This window comes from Adiantum capillus-veneris, chromosome 5, assembly GCF_014529385.1.
Source record: "Adiantum capillus-veneris isolate H3 chromosome 5, ASM1452938v2, whole genome shotgun sequence".
NCBI classification, from domain to species: Eukaryota; Viridiplantae; Streptophyta; class Polypodiopsida; order Polypodiales; family Pteridaceae; genus Adiantum; species Adiantum capillus-veneris.
The window spans coordinates 125,377,090-125,394,597 of record NC_140935.1 but is presented as its reverse complement, the minus strand read 5'-3'; the positions used below and the strand labels follow the sequence as shown (position 1 = coordinate 125,394,597).

General features: G+C 43.1%; 1 protein-coding gene across 1 annotated transcript in view; it reads left to right on the top strand.

The window, feature by feature from the left end:
* LOC147458057 (ABC transporter B family member 28-like) overlaps window positions 1-2,495 on the top strand; it is a 98,963-nt gene extending 96,468 nt beyond the window's left edge. The window contains exons 12-17 of the mRNA XM_086512814.1: window positions 955-1,044; window positions 1,134-1,268; window positions 1,394-1,450; window positions 1,546-1,602; window positions 1,764-1,829; window positions 2,040-2,495. Of these exons, the coding sequence (XP_086368940.1) occupies window positions 955-1,044; window positions 1,134-1,268; window positions 1,394-1,450; window positions 1,546-1,602; window positions 1,764-1,829; window positions 2,040-2,210 (576 nt within the window). The 3' untranslated portion in view covers window positions 2,211-2,495. The remainder of the gene's footprint in view (window positions 1-954; window positions 1,045-1,133; window positions 1,269-1,393; window positions 1,451-1,545; window positions 1,603-1,763; window positions 1,830-2,039) is intronic.
* Window positions 2,496-17,508: the final 15,013 nt, after the last annotated feature.

Sequence of the window (17,508 nt, the reverse complement as noted above, 5' to 3'; positions counted from 1 at the left end):
GAAAGCACAACACGGGATAGCCTAGGCCCAAAGCCCAAATGTCGCATGGTATCCGCAATGTAATCCCAAAGAACAGTATCAAATGCCTTTTCAATGTCAATCTGCATGACTAATACATCCTGTCGAGTATATTTTGCATATTCCATACCAATAATGACATTTGCGAGGTTATCAATAATTTGACGCCGCGGAATGAAGCCGTATTGAGATTGATGCAAGCCTTCATGCAGAAAGCATTTGAGTCGGTTAGCAAGCATTTTGGCCATTAATTTATACACCATTACAGGCATAAGTGTAATAGGCCGCCAATGTGAAAATTCTTCACACAATGCATGCTTAGGGATCAGCTTGAGCAAACCTTCTTTTCAAGAGGAGGGTAATTCCTGTTGTTCTCAAGCTGTATTCATCATGAATAATAGAGGCAACTTCAAATAATCCCAGAAAGACAAGAAGAATTCCACAAAGAGACCATCCCAACCAGGAGCTCTCCAATACACACACACACACACACACACACACACACATATAGATAGATAGATATACACACATGTATATAGATACACACACACACACACACACACACACACACACACACATATATATATATATATATATATATATACACACACACACACACACACACACACACACACACACATATAGATATAGATATACATATATATATACACATATATGTATATACATATATATGTATATATCTGATTGTTCAAGGCTCACAAAGTCATTTTATAAAATTTCTGAAATTAGTGAAGGGAATCTTTTTCAAGCAATGCAAAAGATTCAAGCCACAAAAATATTTTTCACTAGATGTGAAAGTGTGGAGGAAAGCAAGGTGTTGTCTACTTACAATAGAAACTTTGGTTGTTATTGTTGGACAAGACATGTTTTCTTTTCTGGCCTTGGAAGCTCTTACGGTTGTTTTCTCGATTTCAGCCAACCAGTGGCCGCATCACTCTTGCCGGAGAGGATGTACGGCAGTTTGATAAGAGTGAGTGGGCTCGTGCTATCTCTATTGTTAATCAGGTATGGACTCTTCTGTGGATTCGGTGATGCATGCGTCTCGCTTTATTATTTTGGGTGGCTGATTTTCTTAGCTCAAATCTTGTCTACAGGAGCCGGTGTTGTTTGCAATGTCAGTTGCAGAAAATATTGCGTACGGCTTACCAAATGAAGACGTTTCACAGGATGATATAGTTGCTGCAGCAAAAGCTGCAAATGCTCACGATTTCATTCTCTCTCTGCCTATGGTACGATTACTGATTTTCTTGTTTCCAGTCGACAATTTCTTTTTGTCTCATAGCCTAGCTTTCTTATGCCCCATTGCTCACATTCATTTAACATGATTTCAAGACCTTCACAACTGGTTGTATAGGGTTACAACACTTTAGTAGGTGAGCGAGGAAGCTTGCTGAGTGGTGGTCAGCGCCAGGTAATGCTTGGAAATGCTCTAGTCATTATTATTATTTTGTCAAAGTCTCACTTCACAACTTAACAGCTAATTCAAAAAACTGATGTTGTGGGCAGAGAGTAGCAATTGCTAGAGCGTTGTTGAAAGACGCACCCTTGCTGATACTAGATGAGGTGATCTTTTTCTATGAGAAAGGTTTTCGATTGCTTCCAATTTTTGAACTGATTTGTGCATATTTTGCCTACAGTTTATTGTTAATAATATAGATGGATGGATAGAAAGCTAGAAGGATTGGAACTTTGCGGTCTGGTTACTAATAACGCATGTCCTGCAGGCAACTAGTGCATTGGATACGGTGAGCGAGCGGTTGGTACAAGGTGCTTTGGACAGGCTCATGAAGGTGGATTCACTTCTTTTGCTTGTTTCCATTCAAAATGTGACAGAAATTTGCATCAAGTGTAGAGTTCCATGTACACACCGTCTTCTTTATCAAATGTTCACCTTTCTCATGCTCATATATTCCCACGAAAAGAAAAGACGTAGTGTAACTCAAAATTTCTAAATGTTACATGGCCTTGCACTGGTCTTTGACTAGTTCGTTGTGGTACAGGGTCGTACAACACTGGTGATAGCTCATAGGCTCAGCACAGTTCAAAGAGCAGACCAAATAGCAGTTTGTGTGGATGGAAGAATTGCCGAGCTCGGGAATCATGCAGAGCTGGTCGGTAGGGGAGGAACATATTCGTCGTTGGTGGACTCCCAAAGACTGGCATTTGAATAGGGGACTTATGACTGCCAGCACCCTTTGTGTTCTGCTCCCTAACTAAACTCCTTGAAAAGCAATCTCAATTTCTTTTAATATAGCCAGTTCCTTCAAAATGTAAAATCATTGAGCCTCGAGAGTATGTTGGTTATCATGAAGGTCTCGGGTTCAAATTTGGTCTGCACGATTAATCCATTCACATTAATTCTTCAACCGGCAACCGTGATATTGTACTGAGTGCCAAGGGGCATACCCTTAGTGCATTGTAATGCTTTTGATCTTAATTCATCTAAGTGGGAGAAATCCTTGAAGTCAATAAGTGGTTAACACAGAAGTGTGTATAATAACTCTCAACACGTTCTTGTGTATGATTGGCAATCAAAAGGGACCTTTTTTTCGGCAACAATTTGAGAAAATTTGAAGGGTTTTCCAATTACATGTTCAACTCAATATTAAATTTTGATTGTTTTTGTTTCTTTTGCAAGAAAGGTAAGTTGGACTATTGTATTACATATAAGTAAATTACAAAGCCCAAAGACATCAAAGCAATTTTCCCTTTTTGTTCTCACTTATTTTGTGAAGTTCTTTTACTTACAAATCATGCCCTTTACAAATCGGAAGGTGATGATCCTCGAAATAGAATTCAATTTAAGTCAATAAGTAGGTGTCGACACATGCTAAATCTTAAATTACCAAATAATTGTATCGCTGGAGTTCGAAACAAACTGGCTAGTAGAGAAGACTAGGCATTATAAAGCCAGTATGGGCAATTAATGAAATCATATCACAATACCAATGCTCAGTAAATGCAGGAGATTAGAGGATGGCAAAGGTACCAAAATCTTGAGTCAATTACTAGTGCATTATTCGACAAAGTTGTAGAGAAGAAAGTTGAAATGTCATTTTCATGGGCAGCTGAATGAGATTTAGGGTGTTGGCTGCTACCTTCGAGTTCCCACTTGCTCTACCTACTACTAACTCAACAAGGTCTTCACAAGTTCAAAAGGCAGTAAACACAACAAGGGATAAGAAAACTAAATTCTAGGCTACAGCATTCGAGACTTTAAGAGGACATCGAAGGAAATACTGCTCAACACCATGGTACCTCCAACCTTAGTATAGAATGTGGCTACTGGAATAGGGCTAAGACCTCACATATCCGCAATATGCACTTGTCTCGAAGCTGTGTTTAAAAATTCAATGAAATAGGTTTTGAGTTTGAGAATTCCGATGGACTAGCACACACGAGAGAATGTGAAGATGAAGTAACTTTGTATAGAGACTCTTAAGTAGAAATCTCTTGACAATGTCATAGTAACTGTTGTAAATTCACGGTAATGAGAGTACTGCCACCAACCCTTAAGATAACAGTCTATTTCTTTGCTCTTATTAACAACCATTGCTCCAAAGAGATTAGTTGGGTGTTGTATGAAGGTGTGTATTTCTCAAAATTAAACTATCACGAATGACAAATGGTGTAGCGAATAGGCATTGGAGGCGCATTTTGCAGTTCAGACGACCACCGTGCTGCAGAATGGGTCGACCAATGCCCATTCCTGGCAGTCACGGTCGCTAGGAGGGTGCCAAGTCAGCAGGCGAAACAAGGAATGTGCAGGCAGAATTTTAAAGCTCAGATTCCGCCGATGTCTCCCTCTTGTAGCCGGTCACTTGTTGGAGAAGCAGCCGACCAATGAGTGTGACGGTGTAGGGAATGGTCATCCACTGACCATTCCTTGAAAGAAAGGGCGACCACATGGTGACCGGCGGATGCCGGGAGCCATTGTGGGAGCATTTCTGAAGGGAACATTCCTTTCAGAAAAGACCGGCGGATGCCGGGAGCCATGGTGGGAGCACTTTTTGAAGGGAACATTCCCTTAAGAAAGGTCGCCATGTGGTCGCCCTTTCTTTCAAGGAATGGTCAGTGGATGACCATTCCCAGCCGTCACAGTCGGGGGCAGGGGGGCCATATAATTAAGGGTAATGAGCTTGTCGCTTGCTGAGGTGTGGGATCGAGCGATTCCTTGTGCTGACCTAGCCGCATCCTGTTTGCGTGCAGATTGTAATGTGAACATTGCAATTCCCTGTGCTGAGTTGTCAGCAATCCAATGATTGCATGGCCAAATTCCGCACAAGATCTGACCTGCAGCCCCCGACTGTGATGGACTCATGAAGTAATCAATGTCGTACAAAAACATAGAATTCACTCAAAAATAGTAATGTAATAAATCTACAAAGATACAATTTCCTCATATTCTTGTCTTTGGCAACAAACAACTTCACAAAACAAGAGGAGAATCTTGGTACCTTTACTTACAAGTATCAATATGAGAAATCCCTCCCCAAGGGGTCTAAGAGAGAAGAGGTGATTAAGTTTCCACCTCTCTCCTATCCATATGAGAGTGCACAGTGGACACTCTTAGGGATAGGGAAAGACTCTTGCGCCAAGTTTAATCATCCTCTAGTTTCTCATGTCAAGCATATCCCCATGCTTTGTGGATTGGCACAATGGTGTGCTTTGCCCACTCAGCAAGTAAATTCTCTGTTAATGCCTTGTTGAACAGGTGTGCAGAAAAAGGAGCTAAAGAAATCTACTGCATAAATGAGATGCTCACAATATAGGTCCATGTGGCGTCCACGTTGGAGGCGATGTATAGCTTCCATTACCATTGATTCTGCTCACCCAATCTGTGATGGCCCCAAGACTCTATGTATGTGAAGCTGAGAATATAAGGCTCTGCAATCATCATTGTCCCATCTGTACTAGAGCATATTCCTAGATCCACATGTATATGGCCTTTGGATCCTGTGCCACCACTCTAAGTCAACTCCCATCTAAATAGCATTGCTACTCCCCTCCGACCCTCTCGAAGTACCCTTGCATGTGGTCCTCTTGTAAGCTTTCTTCTTTGCGGCATGCTCCAAGCATTGAGAAAGGCGGCTGTTTTTGGTACCGCAGCCCCTCATCGCTATACCACACGGGCATGGTTAAATGGGATCAATGGTGGAGAAGGAGAACGCGGGGCGCGTCAATCATGGACCGTCATATCTGCGGTTGCCCCGAATTTACCAATCGACCCACGTTTACAATATGACATACTCTAATCCCCTATATTTCAATGTACGCATAAGGGCATAGTGGTTAGTGTACATGGCTCATGGTGGGGAGGACAGGGGTTCAAGACACGGGGTGCGGATTGACCAGAATTTACTTTTCTCCCCGAATTTACCAAATGTGCATCTGATGGTCCAAATCACCTCAATCGTCGATCCCATTTGAGCATGCCAATGCGAGGTAGTGTGGAGGACAACCGCCCTCCCGTCCCCTTCAAGTGTAGGGAGGAATCCTTTTCAACCCTCAATATCAAAGGGTTGCATACACATAAGTTGAGAGAGGAAGAGAGAGAGAGAGAGAGAGAGAGAGAGCTTGCAGCCAAAGAGTAAGAAATGAAATGTTATATATTAAACGTCTTCAAAAGACCAAAACGACCTATGAGACCAAACTGATACAATCCTTATGGATCTAATCCAATGTTTGGGTACAAAAATAAAATGAACGAAAGTAAAATACTAAAACTAAAAGACTCAAATCGTCAGCCTGAAAATCATCATCATCATCATCCATGCCTGAGGATGCCCAACATCGGGCGTTGTCCGAGAAAGTATTGCATCGGTCGTTGAAGATCTTCATCAATTTTCGCCTCTGTAAATAATCGTACTGGGCGTCTCCCATGTCGTGCTAGAATAGTCTTGATTCTTTGGTGGAGCCTCTGTCGATGTCGTGGTCGCCTCCGTAGACGTGGGTGTCTAGCTCTCCCAAGCTCATTGGCTCTATCCACTAATATACCTCTGGTAGAAGTGGGCTCTGAAGTGTGCTACGAAGCATGCTTATCCGACTGTTGAGTCCTTGCTCTAAAGAAGTCGATGATCTCCCTCTGTGAATGTCTCCCACTACTTGGTCTTCTCAAGAGACTTTCCCTGTGTCTGCGCAGCTCTAGTAAAAACAACTTGAGGCATCTCTGATCTTGATATCTCACGACTCTAGCCAATGGTCCAAAGCCCTCTTTGAATAGATAGTGAAAGTGGCCTCGTATCTCATAGTATACCAGACAATGACAAATGTGATGTAACTCTGTCTCTCGCTCTAGATGGCATAACTGGCATATCCTACCTTCTGGTAGTACTCTCCTAAATTTGCCAGTCTCAATCTCTAGCTGATGCGATGATGTGTGCATATGACTAATAGCACATTGTATCCCATAGGATGAATGAGTGTCCATATAGGCCGGTCTAATCACATATCCACCCTCTATTAGTTGGAGGAGATGCTCTCTATAGAAAGCCATCTTCGTGCCCAACTCTTGTACCTGTTGAAGGAGTAAGAGGGAGGGAGAGAGGGGCGCACCATGTTCACTATGCAAGAGAGAGAGAGAGAGAGAGAGAGAGAGAGAGAGAGAGAGAGAGAGAGAGAGAGTTTCATATCAATGTGAGAGAGACTTGTCCTCTCCTCACTCACTTGCCCTCACTCCACCTTCCATTCCGTGCATGCTTGCTTCCTCCCCATCACTTAGCTAGTTGAAAGTTCTTCTTATCCTTCCCATTCCCACACCAAGGTGATAAGCCTTGCATTGTTGTAATTTGATGACTTTTGTTGCATAAAACTAAGTCCACTATCATTGCCTTTGTCGTCACAGTCGCTGGTCGGCTGCTTCTGCAACCAATGACCTGCTACAACAGGGGGACACCAGCGAAATTTGAGCTTAAAATTCTGCATGCTGACGTGTAAGCAATGCACAGCATTCCATTTTCCGCCTGCTGACTTGGCACCCTCCCAGCGACCGTGACGGCCAGGAATGGGCATTGGTCGACCCATTCTGCAACAGGCTCCCGGCTGACACCAGTCGCCTGACCTGCAGAATGCGCCTCCCAATGTCCATTCCCTACACCGTCAAAGTCCAGGGGAGGGGGACGGCCAATCATGGCCCTTCATCTAGTGAACTTTATTGGGAGTAATCTCCACTGTAGTAGCTCGGATTGTTGCCAAGTCAGTGCATGGAAACTCTGCAGACTTATAGCTGCTCAGCTTGTGACACATCAGCAATCATAATGAGCGATGGTGACGGCACAAAAACTCTGTAGACGTGCAGTTGCTCAGCTTGCGACAGATCAGCAACAGCTGTAATGAACGATGGCGACATCGAAGCTCCTCCAGGCTGACAAATCAGCAAAACAAGAAAAAATAATTGCTTTCTATCAGTGTGCGTCCGCCAACTCAGCATAAAAAATTAATAACTTGCCCCCCTCCCCTGGACTATTGACGACCGGGAATGGCCCTGCAGTGGCCATTCTTGAAATAATGCGCTCCCACCATGGCTCCCGGCCTCCGCCGGTCGCCATGGGGTCGCCCATTATTTCAAGGAATGGCCACTGCAGGGCCATTCCCTACACCATAATTTTTTGCTGCTTCCATCGTCATTGCACTAACCCATAAGATAATACAAGTAGAAATTCAAAGAACTTTATGAACTCAAAAATGCATAAACCACAAGAGGAGCAATCTTACATCCATCCACACTTGAAGAAATCAAGGTGTTTTCACCTCGAGATAAATTGAGGGAAATTTTTCATGAGTACATCTTCTAGTTCTAATGTGACATCTTCTATTTGTATTTGTTATGTAGATCGTTTTACTACGTGCTAAATGACAATACCATTTCTAAGTGGTTTGTTATGAGCTTGAAGTATCTAGTAAAGATGAACTTGTGGTGGGCATTGAGGATAAGCAAAAATTTGATTGGTTCTTGAACAAAATAAACAATAAAATGAAAAGGTGGAATTTTGTGCTCCTCCCCTTCCATATTAGAGTCATGGTGATTAATGCCTTCATGATCTCGTACATTTCATTTCTATCGCTGCTGCTAAAATTGAGCAAATCCAATTGGAAATTTTTTTTGAAGCCTATCAAACGGTTCCTGTGGAAAAGAAACACCAAAACCACAACCCCTTGTCAATGGGGGAGATGGGAATAGGTAGTGAGACCTAAGAATCAAGGCGAAATTGGGAATATTGACCCCATGGTGCATGCAAAAGCTCTATGTTCAAACTAGTTGTCTCATTGACGGACCAAAAAGAGGAATGGGCTTTCAAGGCCTGGGATATGATAAACGAAGCAAAGCTTGCCTCAAAAGGGGGCACTTGGAAGAAGGACACAGTGCAGGACAAGTTTTTGGTGCCTTTCTGGACAATCTTGAATCTTGGAGGCTGCACATGGGAGCTAACACGCAAGTCAAAGAAGCTTCAACCCTAGAATGGGGGGAGAATTTTAGATACTTTGAGGATTCCTCTCTCAATTGGTCCCCCTGGCTATCCAAACTTGGAAGGGGTTCCTTGGACCCCTTTTGGAGGGAAGTTGCACGTCTAGTAAGCAACAAAGGAATTTCTAAACTTTCTCATCTTTGGGATGACAGAAGCTTTTGCTTGAAGGATGTGGAGCTCGTAGTGATGCAACATAACTTGGATATGTATGAAAGGCTTCTAATTGGTAGACTCTTGGAAGTGCTGACATCCTCACCTCCACCCCTATGAATCAGAAATTGATTGGAGAGCCTAGCACTGGCCTCAAGACAAAGTGTTGTCTCTTCCCAAGACCCAGAGTACCTATAATGTGCTTGTATACAAAGCGGCATTCCAAGGAAGCCGAAAAAATCTTCGCGTCTCTCTCGCTGTTGCTGTCTCACGGCCAGCATCACAGATGTCTTTCAAAAATTCTCTCTCTCTCTCTCTCTCTCTCTCTCTCTCTCTCTCTCTCTCTCTCTCTCTCTCTCTCTCTCTCTCTCTCTCTCTCTCTCTCTCTCCCCATAATAAGTCTTGAGTTCAACTCTCCTCGTGAGCTAGATCTTTAAGGTCTCTTGGATAGTTTCCTACGACGTTAAAACTTCTTTTTCCACCTGGCAGGTTCCCTTTTTTTCCCTCACAGCCACAAAGAGCAACCCTTCCAGAATCGTACCAGACACTACCTGTGTGACCTTGCTGGATGCTTACAACCAGTGTTCGGGAAAAATGTGTCTCGGCTTAATATCGTGCCATTTTGAATTTAAAAAATGCCGGTTGAGGGCGAGGAGAAAAGGAAAAATTCCACCCCAAAATAGAAAAAAAATAGTATAGAAACCTAAAAAATAGACCTAATTTTTTACAATTTCCTCTTGAAAAATTCAAGAAACAAAATTCTGTATGTTTCAGAAAATGATTTTTCGTGAACACTGCTTACACTGGCTTTTGTACAAGGTGACATGTGTAATGAATGCATGTTGCAAAAATTTAGCTTTACGATCTTTTTTGCAGTAGCTACAATGCATACGAGTAATCGCTCGAAGTGCTCCAGGTGTGAAGCGGACCTCGACTCCTCAATTTTGCAGCACTTTGAGCTGCTCTAGCCACTTGGTGGGACGAGGCTCTAAAACACTTAGCTTTACTTTTAATCCCTTAAAACAAAGGTATCTCCTTGGATTCTAACAAAATTAATGAATGCAAAATTTGGGCGGGCCTATTTGATGTGCATCTGTTAAAAATACGTTTAGAGGCCATGAAAAATATAAGCATGTGGGGTTTTATGAATTTGAAGCTGAATTACCCTTTTGAGCTTGGTTTAGGAATTTTTCCAACCAGCTATGATATTTTTTTTGGGTTCAATGGAGGTTATATTTGTTAGGATTTGGATCGTGCTAGCTAGGGTGGATGAAAGAGAAACATGGTGCAAGTGTGTGAGTGTGTGTAAGCAAGCTTATCACTCAAGTGATTAGGTTCCAAGATAGATTAGCTTGGACTCATAAACACAATCTTGAGTATTGACTTAGCTTAGCAAAAGCTCACCATAGGCAAGCATGTAGTGCAAAAATGAGTTGTTGTTTATTGATTCAAGAAATGAGCTTTAAGTAGCTCTACAGCCTTGCTCCACAGTATGTGGGATAAAACCACTCTCCTCTCCTTGACTCACACCTTAGGACAAAGCTCACACTTTACAATCCTCCCCTTGAGGTTTGGACTAAGACAAGATACTGAAGATGCATGATCCACACAAGCTAACAAAATCCACACAAGATGGTGATATCCACACAGGAAAGTAAAGTCCACAAAGGATGGTGATATCCACACAGGATGGTAAAATCCACACAAGAACAATCCACAAAGGATGGTGATGTCTACACAGGATGATAAGCTGGTATCCACACAGGAAAAAGTCCTCCCCTACAAGTAGAGAGTCTGCATCTTCAAAATGGGTCTTCCCAAACGCTGCCTTCGTCTTCGTCCTTTTTGTCTTCTACTATGTGAGCTGATCCTCTGTCAGGTCTCTTGACTTCGTTGCTTCTGCTGTTGTTTCTACTGCTGCTGCTGCTTTCTCCACTGCTACTACCTCCACTTGAGTAGCACCGAGAAGGAGGGTGTCCCTTCCTACCACATTTGTTGCAAGGTTTGTTAGTGTAGCAATCTTTTGCTGCGTGTCCCATTCTTCCACATTCATAACACTCTCGTCCGTTTTTCGATGTTGATGGCGAATATCTTCCCCTTGAATATGTTGCGATGAAAACTCCTCCTGATGGGGTAAGTGAACCTCTTTGCTTTCTTTCTTCTGCTTGGACTGAGTTGATGACATCTTGGAATGGTGGTGCTGGTTCTTTTTCTTCAAGAATTGTGACTAAGTGGTCATAAGAAGGTGGAAGTGCACTTAAAAGTATGGCCACTTTGTCATCTTCTGGTACTTCAACTTGGATGTAAGTGAGCTGCGTGACAATGCTCTTAAGTCTGTTCACTAGGCTAGCAATATCCTCCCCTTCAATCATAGTCACTTTGTAAAGCTGTCTTTTAAGACTAACTTTGCTTCTTTTGGCTCTAGCTCCAAAATTACTTTCTAGGACATGCCAGGCTTCATGTGCATGCTTACATTCATCTATGAAATGCACATAATTATCATGCAAGGAAGTGATGATAAGTCCTAATGCTTGTTCGTCTTTGGCCAAATTTTGTGCACTTGCTATGAGTGTAGATGCCCTAGTATGCACTCCATCGGGTTCGGCTTGTTGCTCGAGGGCAGTGCTAATGACAGACCACAAACATTTTTTCATAAGATAGCCTCTTAACTTTGTTTGCCAAGTGTGAAATCCCTCCCCATTGAATTTCTCTATTCCCTTGTCCCCCATTTGTGCCAATAGAGGGGTCTTAGCTTAGGAGACTCTCCTAGCCAGTGTCTGCCTCTTTACACTGTGCACAATTGATGATAGAAATTTTTAATTTGCAAAATTGTGCTTGGTTGCAAGATTTCAATTTTAATGTCACTTTAATAAAAAAAATTCTCTCAATGTGAAGTACCTCTTCACTCGAGGTGAAGTCACCCTTCACATACACCTTTGAGTTCTTGCTGTCGGAGCGTGGCTGCCTTGCGAAATACCTGAAAAATAGCACATAGCGAGACATAAACGACTACATCTGCATACCTCGAATCACACGACGCCTAATCCACGTTGTACATGAGCAGAGAGAGAAAGAGAGCGTGATAGAACGAGAGAGCACGTGCAGGCGCACCTCCTAGAGCGGAGTGCTACAACGGCACGGCGAGAGAGAAGAGGGGAGAGGGGAGAAGAAGTACACAGACACTGGGTGCAATCTCCCCCCGTGCAAGAGTGACCATTTCCCTCTTGCACGTATTTGTTATATAGATTTCTTGAATGGTCAAATTGGTTACAAACTGGCCGGCCGGTCATAAATGGCCAAAGCTCATAAAGAGCACTTGAATAATAAAATATACATAAAACATGATATCCTTTGCAATAGCCTAGCTCTGTCAAGCCTTTTCCACCTGTCAGCTGCAATAAATAATAACATATTAATTCCATAACATCTTCTTTGATGGTTGAAATGAACCTTCGAAGTTGGCTTTGGATGTCTTTGAAGCTCCCTTTTAAAAGTTGCTTGAGGCCGCCTTTGAATTCCGGTGTAGAAGCTTTGCAAAGCTTTGCTACATCTTTGGTGTACTTGCCTTGGAGCTCTTGAGTCAGCTCGGGAAGGGGGGCTTTGGGCCTCTTGGAGTGCTCGATGCTCCTGGTAGTCAGTCCGTGGGAATGAGGTTGAAAAGCTTTGTGGGAAGGCAAGCTTGTTAAGGTGCCGAGGTGAGGTTGAAGCCAATGAGGCCGCGTGGGAAAGGGGGGCTCAAGAGGGGCGGGGTTGAAGCCTTTAACATGCAGCATCGTGGGAAGGGGGAGCCCGTAGGGGCGGACCCGAAAATCCTTTAAAAAAGGACTTGAGCGCGCCGGTTGGGGTCCGTGACCGGACAAATCGGACATTCAGTCGCGGCCGATCGGGTGGGCGCGGGCGCGGACGAAGCAGGAACGGGCGCGGGCAAGCGCCAGTCGGACGCCTGCGGTCGTTCGGACCCAAAATCTTTAATCAAATGTGGTTGGGCGCGTTTTTCAGATCCGGCAGTGGGCGCCCAAGTTTATGTGGCCCTTTGCCTTTAAAAAGGATCAAAGGCCCCTAAAAACAAGGTGTTCCCACCACGGTAGGGCCTACAAGGAGGGTGGGAAAAAGTTGATGATCATTAAATGCCCTCTTAGGCACACACACACACACACACACATTGCCCCTGTGGATTTGTTCTGCAGAAAATTCCAGAGATTGAGGATGTGTATGAGACCAAAATCAAGCAAGCTTTAGGATAGGCAAATCAAATGCAATTTTGGCATGGGTGGACTTGACGGAAAGCTTACGAGGAGAGCTTTGAGATGAGGTGACTAATGCAAAAAGAAAACGAGTTTAATGAGTTTAATTGAAAGGTCAAATGATGCAAAAATTGATGCAAAAAAGGGCAATCTAAAATGCAATTCAAATGATGCTAATCTTCTCCCTAATTAAGTCTACCTAGCCATGGAGGGTAGTGGCCTCTTGGGTGTGCCAAGGACATGCCCACACATAGCTAGATTAAGGCCTAATTAGTGAGATGCAACTAATCATGAAGAATGCTAATGGGCCATGATAATGAAATGCTAATCTGTTTAATGGAGATGCTAACGATTAACACACACTAATGCATAATGAAAATCCTAGCTAGCACACCATGGCTCTGATACCAAATGTTAGGATTTGGATCGTGCTAGCTAGGGTGGATGAAAGAGAAACATGGTGCAAGTGTGTGAGTGTGTGTAAGCAAGCTTATCACTCAAGTGAATTAGGTTCCAAGATAGATTAGCTTGGACTCATAAACACAATCTTGAGTATTGACTTAGCTTAGCACAAGCTCACCATAGACAAGCATGTAGTGCAAAAATGAGTTGTTGTTTATTGATTCAAGAAATGAGCTTTAAGTAGCTCTATAGCCTTGCTCCCCAGTATGTGGGATAAATCCACTCTCCTCTCCTTGACTCACACCTTAGGACAAAGCTCACACTTTACAATATTAGGGTTAAAATTTGCAAAAAATAGCGATGAAATGGCCAAGATACGGTGTTGGTATGTCGCTGTAATCTTTTTTGCATTAGTAAGTGGATCCCTTGGGGAAAATGAAAAAAGAAGAAATTCCTTCCATCACTCGCTATGGGTTTTCTTTCTTCAAATTTATGTAGAGACGTTTATGAGAGTGTAAAGTTCTTGTGGATGTGTGTTGATAGAGAAGAGATAGAGAATTTAGGGAAGAGGCTAGGGTTTTTTGCACAATAAATGGAAGTTGCAATTGTCTCATTGGAGTTAAAGGCTATAAGAAGGGTTGAGAGAGATTGGAGTTTTGCACTGTTCTTGGAGATTTTTGGGAGCGTTTTTTGTCGGCTGAGATTCGGTTGGCTTGGTTGGTGTGTGCTCATAATTCCAAGGCCAAGTTCTACAATTTGTCTTGCAAGGTGTCTCCCAAAAGACAAGGCTTATGTTAGCAGAAAGGAGGCCATTTGTGTGTTTGGCAAAGGTTTTGAATTCACAATATATGTTCTCCAAATGGCAAGGAGGCTTAGCGATGCAGGTGCCCCCGCATTTCTTATCAGTTTTTGGTGTCCCCCTCAGTGTTCGGGAAAAATGTGTTTTCGCTTAATATCGTGTCGTTTTCGATTTCAAAAATGCCATTTGAAAGGCAAGGGGAAAAGGAGAAATTCGGCCCCACAATAGAGAAAATTAGTGTAAAAACCCGAAAAAACCTAATTATCTAAGATTTCCTCTTGGAAAATTCAAGAAAGGGAATTTTGTATGTTTGGAAAATTGATTTTTCCCCAACACTGGTCCCCATTGAGGGGGCTTTGTGATATGCATCTTTAGTTGATGGATTCAAAGATTTTAGTTTGGTTTTTGGATATTGAAATAAGAATATATGACACATGTATTTTCCTAGTTTGTGTAATTGTAAACGAAGGTGCAAATGGCCTTGTGGAAGATTTTTAAGTTGCCTGCGCAAGCCCCGCCAATTTTGCATTCATTAGTTTTGGTAGAATCTAAGGAGATACCTTTGTTTGAAGGGATGTAAAAGTACAAGTGAGTGTTTTAGTTTAGTTTGAATAGGAAAGCATGCATCCATCCACGTGTATGTATTTTTGTTGGATTGTTCAAGATTTTCTAATCTTTATTCCTTTTTGACAATTGAGATCCCCTTTTGAGTGCTCAACACGTTAAAAATACCTCGCAAAAGAAAGAAATTATGTTAAAAAATAATGAAGGAATTCATCTCCACAGCCTGCAAAACGAGCTCGAATTCTAGTTTTAGCATCTTGTATGATTTACTCTGGCAACCAGGGGTTTTTTGGGAATTTTGGAAAATTTGAAGGCAGCAAAGCACTCGTGGCATTAGATGAAGAAGGGTGGAGTAGATACTTTGCACATGAACAGAGGGAGGACGAGGCACGGAAGATTGGTGAGGAGGGGGGAGACTTCTGGAAGTTTTCGTGGAGGCTACAAGAACGCAGAGCCATTTGCAATGACACATGCTATCTCTCCATCTCCGTTCGTTTCTGCCCAACGTAGAAGGAGCAAGTGACGCATCATCTCTCTCTCTCTCTCTCTCTCTCTCTCTCTCTCTCTCTCTCTCTCTCTCGTGTTAGTCTGCAGGCAATAATGTCTAAAATTAGAAAAGCAATTCATCTCTAAAGCCTGCATAAGAGCCTGGTCGCACCCAGGTTATTGGGGGAGTGGAGGGAGTGGAAACCCAGAGTCGCACCCAGCCTCTTTCAGAACCATGGTTTGTGGCGCCTTCTGTCGACCAGCTCGTGTGCTTTGCTTTCATTAGCTCAGGAATTCCTACGCCCCCGAAGGAAGCAGCTAGCCCTTAATACTCGCTTAATCCCCCCCTTTTTCAAAGTGGTAGTGGGGTTAGTAGAAGCCTTCGGATTCTCTGCATAGCTTTTCGGACTTGCTGAATATGGCGAATGACTTCCCCCTGCTCCCCCTACTCCTCTTGGACGTGACCCGACTCAAATTATGGTTTTATCATCTTGTATTGATAGACAACCAGTCTTCTTCTCTTTTTTTTCCCAAAACTCACAATTGTGAGTGAATTATATTAATCAACCCAAAAAATTACAATGTCTTGTCATGCTCGTGTTGAGCCATGACATCATCCAGGGACCATAATTACATCGGCAACGATCCCAACCAACTCGCTCTCTTATCCTTGATACAAAAGGTCCATTATCATGTTCTTCTGAGATCTTTTAATTACCGATAGCCAAGATTTTCCCCCATCCTAGGCATACCCTCTACTGACATCAAGGCACAAGTAGTCCTAGACCAATCCTCCGAGTGTTGCTTGCGCCCGAGCGTCCAAATTAACACTTTTCTTTCTTGTATAATTTTTGTGAAGCTTGCCACCTCAAGACCTCCTTCAAGCACACAGCGGTTCCTTGTCTGCCATACATTATGCAAGAAGAAGTACCTGACGATTTGAGTGTAGATGAGGATGGCAGGACCACCTGAATTCTTCCCTCCAAGGAATAGATCAGTCTTGTAAAAACCAATTTTCCATGTTCTTTGGACCCATTTACATATTTTCCCTGCGAGGCCTTTGATAGTTGGGCAATCCATGAAGAGGTGGGCCAGATCTTCACTAGCCAACCTGCACCCCAAGCATCGATCTGACCCAATTCCTCTTTCCTGAATCTTCACCCCCGTCGGTAGAGCACCCCAAATTACCTTCCATAAAAATACCTTTACGTGTTGTGGAACCTTTGGCTTCCAGATGTTCTCCATTACTTGCTCCCACCTTTCCTCCGACCATTGTCTTTTCCATATCTTGTTGAGGGGGGCAATTCTTTTTTTGCATCATTGTATGGTAAATGTCTTTCGTATGGGGTTTCCCTAAGAGACTGCTTCCGGGCCATTTCCAGGCATTCCAGTCAAACTCCGAATCATAGATAGGCATCACTATATTGTCAAGCTCTTTCCTCACTTTGTGGACCAGCAAGACCTCCAAGCTATTCAGTTGGAACTAGGTAGCCAGGAGATCAATGGTTTTCCAACTCTTGATGTCACTGTCCCAGAAGTGCCCTAGTCGATTCAGACCCTTATTATTCAGCTTCCTGGCTGTCTCTATCCAATAGGGAATTTGTGGCGGATCTACAACTTTGGAAAGCCAGGGGGACCAATGCAAAATGGAGTTCTTGAAGTATCTAGTTTTTTCCCCCCACTTTCAAACTCCTGCTGCTCTGTTGCATTTTCTTACCAATTCTCCTGAGCTGCCCTCCAATCTTAGGGTAGTCCACGTCGGGGCTAATAGCTTGTCATGAACCTCCACCCCTCTCCACTTTCCACCTTTCGAACCAAGTTGAGCTACTTCTATCATATCTTTGATCATGATAGCCCAAACTTGATCCTATTTAGCCAAGGAAACAACAAATTTGGCGCAGCAAGCTTCTACATGGGCCATAGGGTTCATAATTCCCAGACCTCCTTGATTCCCCGGCCGAGCAACTGATTCCCAACGGGCCCATTGCCATGGCCTGGAGGATTTTGTGTTGTTTTTCCATAAAAACCTTTTCGCTGGTTTTAAGAACTCTTTCCAGTAACACTTAGCCATCTTGAGAAGCGGGCTAGTGAAGGCAATATAAGGAAGCATAAAGGCATTATCACTTTTATCCGACTTGGGAATGGGAGAAGAGCATACTCCCACCTACTCATTTTTGTTTTGATTTTTTCTAGCACCCACTCAAATCTTTGCTTGTGAGTTACGTCCACCCCCAAGGGGGCTCCCAAATGTCTGAAGATATTCCCTTTTGTGACAATCTCCCCCGACTAGTCAGAAGGGTCAAATGAGTCATTTTTCAATAGGGAGATCAGACTTGACTTCTCTATATTACATTGGGAC